Raw genomic sequence first — 17809 nt, 5'->3', positions numbered from 1 at the left:
CTCCACATAGATCAAAGACCTTGAAGTCAAAGCAGACACCCTGAAAACTTTCCAGGAAGGAATAGGTGAAACTCTAGGGTTCCTTGGCACAGGATGAACTTTTATTAATAGAGACCCAGAAACACAACAAATCAAAGAAAGTTTGCATAAATGGGATTGCATGAAGCTGCAGAGCTTCTGCATGGCAAAGGACATAGCTCTAGCAAGATCAATAGAAAGCCCACAGATTGGGAGAAGACCTTCACTAGCCATATAATGGACAAAAGTCTCATATCTAAAATATACTTAGAACTCAAAAAATTAAATCCCCCAACAACAAATTCTCAAAGAAACAACTGCCCAATAAATAAGTGGGCTAAAGACTTAACAGAGAAACTTCTCTGAAGAGGAAAGAAGGATGGCCAATAGACGCATAAAGAAATGCTCAACCTCCCTAGCCATAAAAGAAATGCAAATCAAAACAACATTGAGATTCCACCTCATCCCAGTCAGAATGGCTATAATCAAGAAATCTAATAACTACATGCTGGAAGGGATGTGGACAGAAGGGAACCCTACTGCATTGTTGGTGGGAGTGCAAACTTGTTCAACCACTTTGGAAAGCAGAATGGAGGTTTCAAAAGACTCCACATAGAACTCCCCTATGATACAGCAATCCCACTTTTGGGCATTTACCCAAATGATCACAGACAAAGCCATACTAAAGCTACCAGCACATCACAGCATTATTTACCATAGCTAAGATATGGAACCAACCCAGATACCACTCAGTAGATGAATGGATCAAGAAAATGTGGCATATATATAATTTTATGCCTCCAACAGAAAGAATAACATCTCCCCATTTGTTAGGAAATGGAAAGACTTGTAAAAAAATTATTAAGTGAAGTAAGCCAGGCTCAAAGAAACAAGTCCCATGGTTTCCCTTATTTGCAATAACTACTACATGTGTAGGACAAGCAGAAATGCCAAAAGCTATGTACATATGACCATATATGATGATGTTAAGTGAAATGAACCCCAAGATAGAGACACAAATATCTTTTTTCTTTCTTTCTATTGTTTCTAACATATTTATAATGTACCATGTGATTTTTTTTGTTGCTTTGTATGTTCTCCCCCCATGGTATAACCCCTATTTTCACCGTATCTGATGTCGGTGCCCTGCATCTTGTATATACACTTCTCTAATTCGGGGAGAAGGGACAAAACAAACTGCTTAAATGAGGATACAGGTTGATCCATAGTAACAATGAGATGTACAAGACACTATGTTGAAAATGAACTCTACAACTTCGGCAGGGCGGGTGTGGTAGTTGTTGAGGTGGGAGGGAAGGGATGGTAGGGGGAAAACAAAGGAAGAGGAAAGTATGTAGTGATGATAAACTCTAGGGAGGAAGCCAGAGACAAAATGTTGTTAGTAGCTGTAGTAGAGAAAGGATGCCCTTTCTCTGTCATGAGAATGACTTGTCACAGAGTTGATCTGTAAGCTGCAGCCTCGTCCAGAGCTGAAAACAAGATCCACCATTCTACGTCTTCTTCTTCCTGTAGAAAAAGACCCAAATCTCAGGGCTCTGGGGCACATCACAAGAGTTATGGCCTCTAGAGCTTACCCATGTCCAACACACACACACACACTCACACACACACACACACACACACACACACACACACATATCAGCATGCTGAAGAAAATTATCCTCCCTTGAAACCAAAGCACTCTTACTTTCTGAGTTGGTCCTATGGTATGAAGTTCAAACTGGAGTTGAGAATTTCATCCTATCTAGATGAGTCTATGAGGACTTCACCCCTACTGAACTCTTTAGAATTTCTAGGGTTAAAGAGAATTCTCTGTTTCCTGAAGCCCAGCAGAAGTTGGGTTTTCCTGATCATCTCAGTAAACTATGCCCAGTGCTAGAAATAACGCTGTTACACTCTAGGTGCTCCACATATATGGACAACCAACCCCAGATAACTCTGTGACTAGAGTCTTCTCAGTCTGATCTCAGCTATCTTTGCTCTGTATATATCTAGGTTAGAATATTCCTTCCAGATAGAATCTGGTGTCCTCTTCATAAAAATGTCTTCTTTGTTTCTTGCCTCAGATAACTGAAGCTATATGCAGAGAATGTTGTACTTATAAGGAAATAGAGGCACAAAAAAGTTTCCACAGCTGTGGACAGCACACTCCACAGGACCAGCCTAAGCTAGCACCACCACTGCTTATGACACGTGGTTCTGACATCAGCCAAAAAGGGTGCTTCTCTGAGCACATACTTCACAGGCCTATTCCTTATGTTCTACCTGCAGGAAATGAGTCCCATGGAACTAGAATTGGCACGCACCTTTTGAACAGATGGTTCAGTATGTGCTGGGTGCTAACTAACTTATGGTAGGTATACAGAAAGGGTGGGCTGTGAAGTCGAGTTCTAGAACACCTTCTAAAAGACTTAACCCTGTCCAGGTCACAGTGCCAATGTGTTGCACTGTGATATCCTAATGGCATCAGGGAAGGCAGACTATACATACCGTGATTCTAGGGGCATAGAGATACTCCATCTTTCACTCAAATAGCAGGTAAAGTCTTTGCTGTACTATTCATTTTGAGCAGAAATGCCCTATGTTTCCCATTAGTGTATGTGGACAATCTGCAACTATAATTCAATTCAATATCCTCTTAATTCTTCCAAACACTTAATGGATACATACTTCACCTTAGAATGTTCCTCTTTTATTGTTATGGTAAAGGTGGTGTACGGATGGCTTACTGTTGTCAGGTAATGAGTACATTTCTTTTTGAACAGTACCAACCCTACCTTTTCTTTCTCCGCTTTTCCATCCCAACTTGCCCACAAGTGGTATAGTTCATTTTCAAAATAGTGTCTAGTGATTATCCCTGCTGCATTAGTTCGCCTTTTATCCTACAATTTTTATGCTCCCCCTCTACACTCCCCAAAAGAGATAAACTTACATACAAGACAAAATGTACAGAAAATAAAAACAAGACAAAGAAAACATAAACAAAATAACAAAACCTTCATTTCCAAGTCTTTTGGGTTAATTTCTATAAATATCATTTTATATGATTATATGCACATCGCCTATTGGGCATCCATGATCCTCTTTAGAATATCCTCCTTGGGTCTCATGGTGTGAGTGATTGGAGTCTAGTATAATTTGCCGTGTATTTTTTGTGTATTTTTTGTCTTTTACCATCCAGTGTATTTTTTGTCTTTTATCATCCAGCGTGTTTACTTGTTGATTTATATGAATATGCTAGTTAAAAGGAGGGAAACCATGCAACCTATGTTTCTGTGGGTCTGGCTTACTTTACTTAATATAATTTTTTCCACATCTTTTCATTTCCTTCTGAATGGCCCAGTATTATTCTGTTTTTTGGAAGCATATAATCCCATTGTGTCCTTTCTTCATACATTTGTCTTGTGTGGGGCTTTGCTCAGAGTCCTGGAAGCAACTGCTGGCTGCAGAGAGAGAGAGAGAGCCAACAAGCCATGCCATGGGTGTAAAGACCACATGTGTACACACAAAGCCAGCCCATGTGCTGATTAAATGCTTCCTCTCACAGAGCTTCTTTAGGAACACACTTGCCACCATCTTCCCTGGACACTGTGGCCAGGTATCCCAGGATGCCCTATATTGTGAGTGATCTTTGTTTTTCAGCACCCTGATAGTAAAGAGCTAAAACTTGAGATAAAGCACTACAATATGGATTAAAAAATGGAACATTTTGTTTAGGCAGTAGCTTCCTGATTAAAACTCCAAATAGCTCAATAAATAAAAGCAAGAATTAACAACTGAGATTATATCAAACTAAAAACCTTTAGCCCAACGAAGTAAACAATCAGTAGATTGTTTCAGAACATTGTTGCTTCCTTAGGCAATAGTAAATGGATGCATTTGTGGAGACTTCTGTATATGGAATCTGGACTGTAACCTGTTTGAATCAACCAGCAATGTTCTGTAGCTGTTTTGGATAGTAGCTGTGTGAATTTACCATCTGGGTATGATGCACTAGTATCTTTGATTGACATCTCACTGGCATAGATTTTTTTTTTTTTTTTTGCCATTTCACCATGCACCTGAAATGGCATATTCTGATGCAATCCAGTTGCATCATCCCAAATGGCTTTCATGCAAATAGTTCCTTGACACAGATGTTAGACCAAATACATCAAAGACAACTTCATCCCTGGGGACTCACCATCTGCAGTCCTGGAGGAAATCACATCACCTAGGATGAAGAAGGAGAATCTGCAAACATGTTTTCCAACTCATGTTTTTCTCTGCATGCAGAGCCGCAGATGCAGAGCCCCAGGGAAGTTTTACCCATTCTTCCTGGGGATTCACAGAGGCTTTGATGAAAGATGCGCTAGAGTGTACCTCTCTGTCAATAAAAAGACACATAGACACCAATAAAAAGATTTATGAATATACACACTTGACAGCCAGAATTCCACCTTGGCAGGTGCGTCAAGAATGAGCCTTTTGATGTTCACACTTGTTCTTCTCCAGCTTCCCCTCCTTGTCAGGTCCTGGGCTGGCACTGGCTGCTTTTCTACTATGAAGCAACAAGCACACATGGATGGAAATGTGATGATTTCTGGGTTTTTCCCTCTCTATGCTTTGGGAACAGATCGCAGTCACAGTGATGCTTCTAGAGATGTACAGAACAAGCCGTAAGTAACTCCTCATTGTATTTCCATTTACTGATCTGTCCTCAGGATGGGAAATGGGAACTCCAAGTGCACACATGAATGCTGTCTGTCTTCTCTGCCCTGAAGTGTTCTGCTGGTGTATGTGAGGATCTTCTGATCAAGTGTGAAATTTAACTCTGCTGCCTCCCTGTTGATTTTGTCTGAATGATCCCTCCATAAAATCTTCAGCTATTAATATATTGAGGACTATCAAAGTCTGCTTAACATAGTTTAGTTATTTATAGTATGTAAATATACATTTTGAATTGCTATTTCATCTTGTAAATTTGATACCTTCATCATTACATTACAAAAATGTCACTTAATTGCTTTGATTAAAGTCTATTGGATATGATATATTATAGATGCACCTACTGTCTTTTATATTTCATTTGTATTTACTGACCTTTCTTATACTCAATGAGAGCTATTGATGGTGAAGTGAGTTTCTTGGCATCAACCTGTCTTTTGGCCTTGAGTTTTTATTCCTTCAGCCATTCTATCTCTTACTGGTAGAATTTCATGCATTTACATTTGCAGTCATTGTAACAGGTCATAACTCCTTTTTGCCATTATGTAATTTGTTCTCTATGTTAATTGAAGCTTCTTCCACTCTTTCTCTCCTTATAGAGACTTCAGTGGTTATGAAGGAAGCTCAATAGTAGTGTCTTTTGATTTCTGGATTACGAGCTTTCATTTGTCTGTTATATATTTTCTGGTAATTACCAAATTGAAAATAGATGACAGGAAGCTATTTTGGAATAACAACTATCTGGGATGAGTAGGATGAAATAAAAAGAGAAAATAAACATACAAGCAATAGAGGGCTATGATCAAAGTCCATAAATAAATGTTCAGAAATGTCATAATGAAATCTTTTCATTTAATTTTTAATTAAATCTTTTCATTTAGTATATTAAGATGAAATGTTAAAGACAAACAGGAACTGAAACTGCATTGTATTCCTCTTATCATTTGTAGTATTGGATATCCAATTTTATATTCTACAGTAATTATAAGATATAATTATATTAATAATTTCCCTCTGCATAAGAATTGTGTATGATTTTGCTAGCATATTTACAATATTAGAGCATTTTCAACTAGTTTTATAGCCACCTCAACTAGTAAGTTTTATACATTCTTGAATATTTTTATTGTTCATCAATGGTTCAATTTTTTGGACAAAATGCTTTTCTGTTAATTATGTAAAAATAAGTGTTTATTTTTGTATACAGTGGTTCTAATACCCTATAAACACTTAACATTTCCCATTTAAAAACTTCTTCAGGAAGTGGTGCTGTGGCTCAAGTGGTACAGCACTCGCCTTGAGCTGAAGAGCACAGGGACAGCACCCAAGCCCAGAGTTCAAGCCCCATGACCGACCAAAAAAAAAAAACTTCTTCAAACAGCTGTCTACCCCATTCTGATTTTCTTACAAAGTGGCCATGTTACATGGGTATTAAATTTGGGTGACAAATGGAATACTTTTGTTTTTTTTGTGGAACAGGTCTAGGGGAGTATATCCTTTTAACTGTACTTGTCTGGGAATATCTTTACCCTTTTATCCTTCACTTCTAAAGGATGTCTTTGCTGGCAACAGCAATCTTGGTACACAATTTATCCATTTTTATCCTTAATATTCTAAAGATTTCCTGCCATGCTCTCTGGGATTCTATGGATTCTACTGAGGAGTCAGCCCTTAGGAAAACAGAGGAATACCTATGTGTTATGGGTTCCATTTATAGCTTCTGTACTCGAGTAGGTGTTGTGGTCAAACATTTGATCAATCTTTCATCTCTAGATATCTCATATTTGTATCATTGTCTACATTAGGAAATTTAAATTCTGCCATTGCTTCTTAGAACAAGCATTTTAACTTTTTGGCATTCTCAACCATTTACTAAATCCTCAAAACACTAATATTTGCTTTTTGTCAGCTTTTGACCTATCTTTTTCCACATGTCTTCATTCTTGCTTTCAGGTTCCTCATACATATGTGTATGTTCAGTTAGACTTTACTCAAGCTTACTATTTTTTTTCTGTTTAGAAGACATCTTTTACATGATAGGCTTCCATTTTGAAATTTCAAATATGTGTACACCATATATTAAACAAGTTAATCCTCACATTTGTATTTCTGTCTTGCCTCCATTATTTCCTTTTTAAACAATGTGTATTGATTCAATATTATTTCTTTTTTATTTTTTTATTGTGAAAATACTGTACAGAGGGGTTACAATTACATGGGCAAGATAATGAGTACATTTCTTATCAAGCATTGTAGCCTACTCCTTTGTTTCCCCTTCCCATCCATTCTCAATATTATTTCTTTAGAATATGTGTATACACATACTCACACCATTGCACAGACATAACAGAGAGAGAGAAAGAGCAAAGTGTTGATTCTCTTTATTCCTCTGTAGTCTTTCTAGGATCTCAACCTAACAATATTGGGAAGGCAATAGTGACTACTGCATTTTACAATGGTGGCCTTGGATCTTTGGATTTCAATGTAAAGCTTACTCACAATTCTTTCTTTACTCCTCATGTTGTAGATTTCTTTCTCCATGATGACATGCTTGCAGTTAGATACATCCCTTTGGTTTTATTACATAAATAAGAATAAGATTCCCTCACCTGGTATTTGAACTCTTCTTCTGGCTGATATTGCAGGAAGAGCTCTTCAATATGTCAGGTCTGTTAGTTAGTGAAGCTTAATATCGAATCTTCCTTAAATGACTATTGAAGATGTAGTACTTAGCCCGGCCTGCCATATAACCACATAACATAAACTGGGTGATGGAAAACACAAGATTTTTCACACAGGTGGAGCTAGTTACTCGAAGATAAAAATCAAGAGAATATTTGGTGTCTCTTGAAAGACTATTCCATGTTTAATGGGCAACATTAGTGTTTGCTGTGGTGCATGTGATAATGGGGAATAAGCAAGCTCTCTCTTAAGTTTCTTAATCTTATGCATGACAAATTCCCTTCATGTCCTTAATCCCTTAGACAAGCATAAGACACTACATTTGCATTCCATCATAATTGGGTAATGCTTTAACATATTCATTGACACAAAGGCAACCATTTAGTCCATCAAATCGATAAGTTTTAATTTTCTATGCTCATTATGCAGATTTATCTTCAACACCTACCAGTTTGTTTTGGCCTTGGCTTTTGCTATTGAAGAGATCAATGAAAACCCTCATCTTTTACATAACTTGACTCTGGGATTTAATATCTTTAATGCTCACATGGAAGCTTGGAAAACATTTAAAAATCTCTTCACGAGCCTCTTTGGGAAGGACAACATTCCAAACTACTCTTGTATGAGAGAGAGCAAGTCTATAGCAGTACTGACAGGACCATCAGGATCATTATCTGCCCAGATTGGTATATTGCTGAACCTGTACAGATTTCCACAGGTGAGGGAGTGAGGAGTGAAGGGATATAACAAAGTGTCTAATTTGGTGCCATTTTAGCTGTTAGAAGATAATGATAGGAAGATAATGAATTTATGAACCTATCAAATTTTGTGATATCAAAGAGTAAGTATTCAAGGTAATAGAGCATCCACGCTACCATTTTTAAGAAAGGGACTGGAAAAGTTAGAGCCACAAAGAGATTGTTTGGACTTTTAAACCTTGTCAATACTTTTCTTAAAAAATCAGTAAATGGAAAAATGACCTTAAAGTATAGCAATATGTTGCGCTGGGTCCTGGTAGCTAATAACTGCAAACCTAGCTACTAAGGAGAAATCTCTAATTAACCAGCAAAAAGCAGGAAGTAATGTGTGATTTGAGTGATAGAGAGTTAGCTTTGAGGGAGAAAGCCAAAGAAGTGCATGAGGCCCTGAGATCATCCCCCTACAATAGTATACACACACACACACACACACACACACACACACACACACACACACACGTAAGATCTTATGTTGAATTATGTAACTCAGACTTACAAAGGGAAAGGAGCATGTGTTCTCTCATATGTGAAAGTTAAATCTAAATATGAACATGTAATATAAAATAAATATAGGGCACACACATCCATTTACAAATATATTTGATTAATCTGTAAACTAGGGTACACATAGAGGTGGAATCCCATGGTATAACACCTCTGATCAACTAACAGACATTATAAAAATCTAACACTAGAACATTGAAGCATAACTTGTCTGGGGGGAGTTGTTAGAGGGATGTGCAAAGGGGCAAAGAAATATGGAGTAGATGGATGGGAAAATACAACATATCACTATACACACACACACACATACATATTCAGATGTGTGTGTGTGAAAATGGACCTAGGAAAGTCAAGGAATGGGTAGAGTTGCTATAGATTAAAAGAGTTGATGGAAATAGTGACAAAGATCAAGGAGCTTTGTTTGAACAAATTGAAATGTTGTACAACTATTAAAAAACAATTTTTTAAACTAAGAAAAATCTACCTTCCACCTACTTCAAATGGTTATTTAATACATATCATAAGTGAGATCATAATGAATAAAAATCTTCTCATTCATGGAGCATCCAATTTTCATTCCCTTTAGCTTACATTTGGGCCTTTTGATCATGCCCTGAGTGACCATAAGAACTTTCCTGCTCTCTATCAGATGGCCTCAAAGGACACTTCGATAGCCATTGCCCTGATCTCCTTACTCCTTCATTTCAGCTGGAACTGGGTTGGACTATTGACCTCACAAGATGAGAATGGCTTGTGGATTATTCCTGAATTGAAAGAAGAGATGGATAAGAATAAAATTTGTGTAGACTTTGAGCTACAAATCCCAGCCTCTGGCCTGGAATATGTTTTTAAAGTCATGGCACTTTACAAACAGATTAATAAATCTTCAGCAAACGTCCTCATCATACATGGAGATAGTGAAGGCATAATAGATGTGATGAGGTGTATTGAGCAATTTTTAATAAAAGGCAAAGTTTGTATCATGAACTCACAGCTAGAATTCACCACGAGGAGGAAATATTTTGTACTAGGTTCAATCCATGTACCTCTCATTTTTTCACAACATCATCCAGATATTTTAGGTTTCACAGATTTTGTCAAGGCAGTTAACCCTTCCAAATACCCAGAAGACTTTTTCCTAGCAAGACTGTGGTTTTTCTCTTTTAATTGTTCAGATTCAAAGTCTGACTGTGTAACATGGGAGAACTGTCCTCATGAAGCCTCCTTCGACTGGCTGCCTAAGCACAGTTATGACATGACTATGTCTGGAGGCAGTTACCATATATACAACGCTGTGTATGCTGTGGCCCAGGCTCTCCATGAGCTGCTTCTTCATCAAACAGAAGCACAAACAGTGGGAAAGAGAGAAGGGGCAGTGACTTCCCCTGCACAGGTAAAGCCCTCTGTGTTGGATGACATACCCCGTAGGCAATGTCACTTCTTAGATAGTTTTCATACAATATAAAATTTAAGCATTTTAGGTATTTTTTTCAAAACCCAAGAAATTATATTTGTTTAAATGTCTGTGAAGTACTCTGGACATGTATTTTTGTGCTTTTAAGGAAAAGCAGGCCGTAACAAGAATCAAGTGAGTTCCATGTTTCATAAATTCTTTTAGTTACAAATAGCCTCAACATATGCATAACAGATAGTTTTCTTTATTTTTTATTGTCAAGGTGATATACAGAGGGGTTACAATTGCACAAGTAAGATAGTAAGTACATTTCTTGTCAAACTTGTTACCCCTTCATTCATTTTTCTCTTTCTTTCTTTCCTCCCACCCCTCAAATTGTATGGATCATTTCCAACATATTGTCTTGTGTATATTGCTGTTGCAATTGCCCCTCCCTTGTAGCAGATGTTTTGAAAACTATAAATGCACCTTGAGTTTCCCTATGAGTTTCTTATGTAATAGCAAAGGATGACCTGCTGGAAAGAATTACCCATATTTTGCATAAGGGACCTAGTTTTATTCTACTTTAAGTATTAAAATTTTACCAAGTTCATACTAGCAACATTCATAACATTAGTGGCTGTGGCAAACAGTAGCTAGACAACTCAAAGTCATCTCATTTGTGACTATCTGGACTTGGTTTCTTTTGAAAAGGTTGCATCTACTTCTTTGACAAGTGACCAAGATTTGGCAAAATTATTTTTATTCCTCCATATATTTTTTTTCCCGAATACTTCATTAGGTGGTTCTAGTATTCTTGCATTCTACATCAAAATTTAAAGTCAATGAGGAACTTTTTTTCTTCAGGTTTTCTGTCTTAACTCGGGATGTACTTCACCATAAGATGATGTATGTCTTTTAGCTGCACTCTTTTCTGAAGAACATCCAGTTTCACAATCCTGCTGAAGATCAAGTGATTTTGGATGACAAAAGGAAATTGGAAGCAGAGTATGACATTGTAAACATATGGAATTTCCCAGAAGGTCTTGAACTTGAGGTGAAAGTAGGAAAGTTTTCTCCTTATGCTCATCAACTGTCTTTATCTGAAGATATGGTACATTGGGCCATAGAAACTACAGAGGTGGGTTGGGTTTAATTGCAATGATTTTAAGGACATATAAGTAAGAAAATTTCACCCTTAAAATGTATATCTGGTTGGATGTCAGCAACCTATTCTTGTAATACTAGCTAATTAGATGACTGAGATACAAATATTGTGGTTTGAAGGCAGTCCAAGCAGGAACTTCTTTTAGATGCTTATCTTCACTTAACCATCAAAAAAAGCAGGGCTGGACACTAGTGACTCATGTCTGTAATCCTATCTACTCAGGAGGAAGATATCCTCAGGTCTAAGATTACAGATCTGTTGAAAGTCCAACCTGGCAGAAAAGTCTTTGAGACTCTTATTGCAACTGACCATCAAAAACCTCAGATGGAACCTCAGGTCAAGTGGTAGAGTGCTCACCTTCAGGGGAAAAAGAGCCCAAGGAAAATGAACATATCCTTAGATCAAACCTTGAGACTAGCACCAAAAAGAAATAGACATTAACAGTCTCTAAACGTTGATTTAGAATAGTGTCATAAAGTGTAAGTTGCATATTTCTTAGCAAGCTTTTAACACTGTGAAAAAGTACCCAAGGAATCACTTTATGTGGTTAAAGGGTTATTTTTCTCCCTTATCTGGAGGTTTCAGTCAATGGTTAATTGGTTAAGCATCTTTGGTGAGAGGAGTCCTTCAATCAGCCTGTGTGAGAAGATTCTCACTTCATGGCCACTGGAAAACTAAGACAATACTATGTACATGGAGTTCACATAACCCTATAAAAGGGAGGTCTGTGCCCTATCTTACAGCACACTTTAAAGCTTCAGAGAGGATTCTTCCTCCTTGCCCTTCACAATTTCACAGATGAGCAGGAGACAACACATAATTACATGAATTCAAGGAAGTTCCATAGAGCTGGACACTAGAACTTACTTTCTCACCATTAAACTCTACATTTAAAGGTCTCACACTTCTCAATAGTTTCACAAGCTATAGATCAAGGCTATAGCACATAAGCCTTTTGTAATAATGTGATGGCAATCTATAGCAACATTCAATTCATTGATTGTATTTATGTGTATAGAAATAATACACTTAATAATTCAATACTTTAAAACAATGGATTGTTATCCCTGGTGGTGAAGGAAATGCAAATAAAGACAACCCTGAGATACCACCTTACCCCAGTCAGAATGTCCCACATCCACAAATCAGCCAACGACAAATGCTGGAGGGGATGTGGAGAAAGAGGAACCCTATTACACTGCTGGTGGGAATGTACACTTATACAACCACTTTGGAAAGCAGTCTGGAGGGTCCTTAGAAAGCTAAAGATTGACCTCCCTTACGACCCAGTCATACCACTTCTAGGCATCTACCCTGAACAACAGGAACCAATATACAAGGACACGTGCACCTCCATGTTTATTGCAGCACTGTTCGCAATAGCTAGGATATGGAAACAACCTAGGTGCCCCACCACAGATGAATGGATCCAAAAATTGTGGTATCTATACACAATGGAATATTATGCAGCCATTAGAAATGACAAAATAATGGCATTTGCAGGGAAATGGATGGAGCTAGAAGGAATCATGTTGAGCGAGGTAAGCCAAGAACGAAGAGACAAACGGTACATGGTCTCCCTCATAAGTGGATGCTAAATCCAAAAGGTTAGTGATACGACAAAACTAACAGGACTTAAGAAACAAAGAACTCCCGCTCATCTGGTTGAACCACTACTAAATATCCTCATGCTGCTGATCACAAATATGGTATATAACATGTGAACACTGTTATATATTACAGACTGTGGTAGACAATTTGCTCCAGGGAAGTTAGAATGAACTTGTGACTTTGAAATTATGTAATCATTTAATCACAATCAAAAAAAAAAAAAAAAAAGAACCTCGGGGAAGGGAGGGAGGGAGGGGATGGTAGGGGGAAAACAATGGAGGGGGTAACAATGTTCAAGAGGAAGTGTACTCATAACCTCACTCATGTAACTGTAACCCTCTGTATAGTAGCTTTACAATAAAAAAATAAAATAAAATAAAATAAAAAAAAAAAAAAAAACAATGGATTGTTGGAGCACTATGTAAAGTCTAAACAATTACTGACACATATCTGATTTTCCTCAGCCTACTCACTCTGTCTGCAGTGAGAGTTGTGATCCTGGATTCAGGAAATCCCTTCAGGAAGAAAAGGCAGCCTGTTGCTTTGATTGCACACCATGCTCAGAGAATGAGATTGCTAATGGGACAGGTAAGTTCATGTCTTAGTGAGAAATTCATTTTCTTTGCTGGTATCCCCAATCCATGAAAGCCAATACAAAAGTTGTGTATTATGATTACAGAATCAAATTCTTCCTTCCTTCACTTAGTAATCTAATTGTGACACTGGTTGATTCGTCTCCTTGAAAAAAACATCATGGGCTCTGATTTACGTATAAGATTAAATTTTTTCTGGTCTATTGTATTTATATTTACTCAAATACTCAGTAATGTAAGCTTAACTTCTATCATATTAAATGAAAAATCTTTTTAAGAACGAGGTCCCCATCTTCTTCAAAATTACCTTCAGACTACAAAGAAAACACAGATCGTGTGTATCTTTATTTCCTAGTGCTTAGAACTGTTCTTGCAACAGAGAAAATGCTCTGGGTTGGGTTTGGTATAAGAAGCAGGCACAAGTAATGTGCATAGCATGACTTTATAGTTTCAAACAGTGATTTGATTCTCTATCCCCTATAGGTGAGTAGGAGAGACAGATATAACAACTGCAAGGAAGGGTCACAGTTGTCCAATTTATATTGTACAGAGAATATAGAGGAAGTTGCAAGGTTTTACTATCCACAATTTTGAATGAGGGGTTTGCGTTGTACACACAAGTCTGAGAATTATGACAGCATGAAGAGGCACAGAAAATTATTCATAGGATATTAGAAATGGCAAGAAACAATATTTGTGATTGTCACTACAAGCAAAAGAATTTCGACCAGACTAAAATATGAGAATATGGGAATGAGTGTGGGAACATGATGAAGACATAAAAATAATAGTGAAAATGTCTGCTAATAGTTGGTAATATTTACTTTATGCTGGTAAGTATTCACATGTCAGAATTATCTCTAGACGGGGACTTTCTAATTTCCTTTTAAATATTGGAAAGGGATAAATGGTTATTTGAATTCCTCACTAGATATGGAGCACTGTATGAAGTGTCCAGATCATCAGTACGCCAACACAGACAGAAACCAGTGCCTCCTAAGAGCTGCAAGTTTCCTGGCTTATGAAGAACCCTTAGGGATGGCCTTGGCCTGCATGGCTCTTTCTTTATCTACACTCACAACAGTTGTTCTTGGGGTCTTTGTGAAACACAAGAACACTCCCATTGTCAAGGCTAATAACCAGGCTCTCAGCTACATCCTGCTCATCTCCCTCATCTTCTGCTTCCTCTGTTCCTTGCTCTTCATTGGCCGTCCCAGCACAGTCACCTGCATTCTACAGCAGACCACATTTGGAGTTGTGTTCACTGTAGCTGTGTCTGCTGTCTTGGCCAAAACTGTAACTGTGGTTCTGGCCTTCAAGGTCACTTCTCCAGGGAGAAGGATGAGGTGGCTGCTGCTATCTGGGGCTCCTAACTTCATCATCCCCATCTGCACTCTGATCCAGGTGACTCTCTGTGGAATCTGGCTGGGAACCTCTCCTCCCTTCATTGACACAGATGCACACTCTGAACATGGCCACCTCATCATCCTGTGCAACAAGGGCTCCCTCACTGCTTTCTACTGTGTTCTGGGATACCTGGGCTTCCTGGCTCTGATCAGTTTCACTTTGGCTTTCCTGGCCAGGAACCTGCCTGACACCTTCAATGAAGCCAAGTTCCTGACCTTCAGTATGCTGCTGTTCTGCATTGTCTGGATCACTTTTCTGCCTGTTTACCACAGTGCCAAGGGGGAAGTCATGGTGGCTGTAGAGATCTTCTCCATCTTGGCATCTAGTGCAGGGCTACTGGGCTGTATCTTTGCCCCCAAGTGCTACATCATCTTGTTAAGGCCAGATAGAAATTTTCTGCTTGGCTTCGAGGACAGAAGTCATCCTCGGAGAAATAGACCCTCTTAAGGTGAAACTTACATGTTAGATCAAATGCATTCCTTTTTCCATCAGATATTAGTTTATATTGTTGTAATAACTTTGATGAATAAATGACTCTTACTCATTTCTCTAGCCAGAGCCAAATAAATTTGAAATTTATTCTGTATATGTTTTATTCTATTTACTTTGTATTTAGCCCATCATGTCCACTACTGTATTTTCTCTGCTGACTTGTTTTCTAATATTGCTTTCTTAACCATTTGCCTAAAATTTCTTATTTGTTGTCAGTCCTGGGGCTTGAACTTAAAGTCTGGGTACTCTCTCTGAGTTTGTTGTTTTTTTTTTTACTCAAAACTGGGGCATTTCCATTTAAGTTACAGCTCCACTGTTAGCTCTTTAGTGTGTTAACTGGAGATAACATTCTCATGAACTTTCTTGCCCAGGTTGGCTTCATACTATGATCATCTTAGCTCCTAGAGTAGCTAGAATTATGGTATTTTTCTAAATTTTAAAGAACATTAACTTCCTGCCTACACATCACTATGCTGCTTAATCCTCAATGGTTAAACTTTCAATATTGTCCTCATGATGAAGTTCCAGGTTTTTATATGCTTGTTAGAGTTTACTTTGTTTGATAATTGTGTATTTACATTCCTACATCTGTTTTTTGGCCAATATTCTTCAATATGTTTTGTGTCCATTTTCTTTCCCTCTCTCTCTTCCTTTTATCTTTCTTCCTGTGCCTTGAAGGTCACATTTTCTACACGTATTTAATACCAACCCGCCCTACCATGGCCACCTCACCATGTCCCACGGAGCCAGGCACACAGCCGGGGCCTCTGCCACAGGGGCATCATCGCATCTCCCCGTGGAGATGTGCACACCTTAAATGCCGTCACCCCTTCCTAGAGGAAAAAGCACACGTGGAATGACCCAGGTCCTCTGGACTGAGGGAAGGCTGTGTGGACAGGGACAGGCATGCGGGAGCAGCCATCAGTGCTTCGAGGAAAAGAGGGGGAGCAGCGGCGCCAGGGAGTGAGTCAGGGACAGAGCACAGCAGACTGCGCAAGAGTGAGACCCAAGTGTGCGACTGAAGCATTCAGGTCAAGCATCTGCCCAACGGCTGGTTGTTTTGCACACGTGTGTGTGTGAACAACCAGCTTATTTTTCCCCAGCATAAGCCTGACCCGTAAAAGCTAGAGATGATCTTATAGGTGAAGCGACTAAGCTAGCTGACAGTGTGCTGTCAGATTACTGTGGACAAAAGACGGACTGATGGTTTATGTTACCCTTAAGTTACGGGGTGCGTGGCCGTAACCCCGTGCCACCACCGGTAAGGCTCGGGTGTCGAGAGACGTGTCTGGCTTCCTGCTGTACCTTCCTGAACTTCACCACTACAATATCTCAGCTGAAAAGAACAAGACAGATCCTTGCACCCTCGAGGAACGCGCTCATGGGTTTAGTGCTGGAGAAGAGCCAAGGAACGAGTCGAGGCTGTGTCCCAAACGTCTACCGGGCCACCCGCGATGCCCTGACCCCGCCGATGGGTGAGCGCGCGCTTGTCATCGCCGTCGAGCCAGGCAGAAGCTGCGACCAGGCGCACACGCGGGCTCGCGGTTCCCGTGGTGGGACTCCTCGTTCTGCTCCTGCTTCTTCCTCTTTCCCCACCTTGACCTCTGTATTGTCAAGGACTTACCCGACCATATTCTTCAACTTCTACTCTTCTTGGCCATTCCCAGCGTTCTCTTGGTAGCTCCTTTCCTGCCGTTAACTGTGTTAGTGGACGTTGGCGTAGACTTGGAGCTGCCCAACCCACCACGGCCAAACTACACGGAGGAGAAGGGGGGAGACCTCCGCGACCCACTGACCCAGGCGAAGGAAAGCGGGAAGGCAGAGTGACACAAGCCTGCACCCCGCTCCCCGCTTCCTCCAAGACCCCTTTGGTCCCCAAAAGGTCATCAAATGGGTCTTCAAAAAAGTCCAATGAAAATGGGTCCCCTCCACCAAAACATCCCTGAAGCCAGCATCTGGATTCTAGAAAGCACAGCCGAACTCGGACGGAAGGACTTCCTCTTCCTCCTCCACCGTGCAGCCCCTCTTGGCCTTCTGGGTCCTGGATGATCATCTTCGAGCCTCTGCCATCACCTCCTGTTTGAGTTTTCTATCTGCTGCTTCTTGGTTCTCAGGGTTTTCACCTGATGCTCTTCACTGCTGGTTTGGGGCATGCTTCTTCTCCCCGCGGTGGGGGTGTCTTCAGAAGGCCTTGCTTCAGGGCCATCCACTGCATGTCAGCGGACTGGGGGCTGCAAGTGGCCACCGCCCCCCTGGTGGCCGTGGTGTTGGCCGGTCCCCAGCCTTTCCTTTCTCTCCCTCTCTATAGGGTCGCAGAATTTCAACAATGTGGTACATATTCTACAAAAACACACTTCAACTGTGTATCAGAATGTATTTGATTTATGGAGTAATAGCTAAGGGAAGTGTAGATTCCTAATAGTTTTTTTATCCATGGCTGGATATACTTTTCAAC

General features: G+C 39.5%; 1 protein-coding gene across 1 annotated transcript; it reads left to right on the top strand.

Moving 5' to 3' along the window:
- The first annotated feature begins 4599 nt into the window (after window positions 1-4599).
- On the top strand, window positions 4600-15309 carry LOC122096651 (vomeronasal type-2 receptor 116-like). The gene is made up of 6 exons (XM_042667245.1): window positions 4600-4697; window positions 7858-8146; window positions 9277-10083; window positions 11006-11224; window positions 13327-13450; window positions 14387-15309. The coding sequence occupies exons 1-6, from the start codon at window positions 4600-4602 to the stop codon at window positions 15307-15309; spliced, it is 2460 nt and encodes an 819-aa protein (XP_042523179.1).
- The last annotated feature ends 2500 nt before the right edge of the window (window positions 15310-17809 follow it).

Source organism: Dipodomys spectabilis, unplaced genomic scaffold (assembly GCF_019054845.1).
Source record: "Dipodomys spectabilis isolate Male_0828 unplaced genomic scaffold, ASM1905484v1 ptg000382l, whole genome shotgun sequence".
Classification (NCBI taxonomy): domain Eukaryota; kingdom Metazoa; phylum Chordata; class Mammalia; order Rodentia; family Heteromyidae; genus Dipodomys; species Dipodomys spectabilis.
Note: the sequence above shows the minus strand (reverse complement) of the source record. Positions and strands in the feature narration are given on the sequence as shown.

Coding starts and splice junctions, on each gene's coding strand:
- LOC122096651 (XM_042667245.1), top strand. CDS start 4,600: ATGGATGGAAATGTGATGATTTCTGGGTTTTTCCCTCTCTATGCTTTG. Junction 11,225..13,326: donor GGGCCATAGAAACTACAGAG/GTGGGTTGGGTT, acceptor GATTTTCCTCAG/CCTACTCACTCTGTCTGCAG. Junction 13,451..14,386: donor TGAGATTGCTAATGGGACAG/GTAAGTTCATGT, acceptor ATTCCTCACTAG/ATATGGAGCACTGTATGAAG.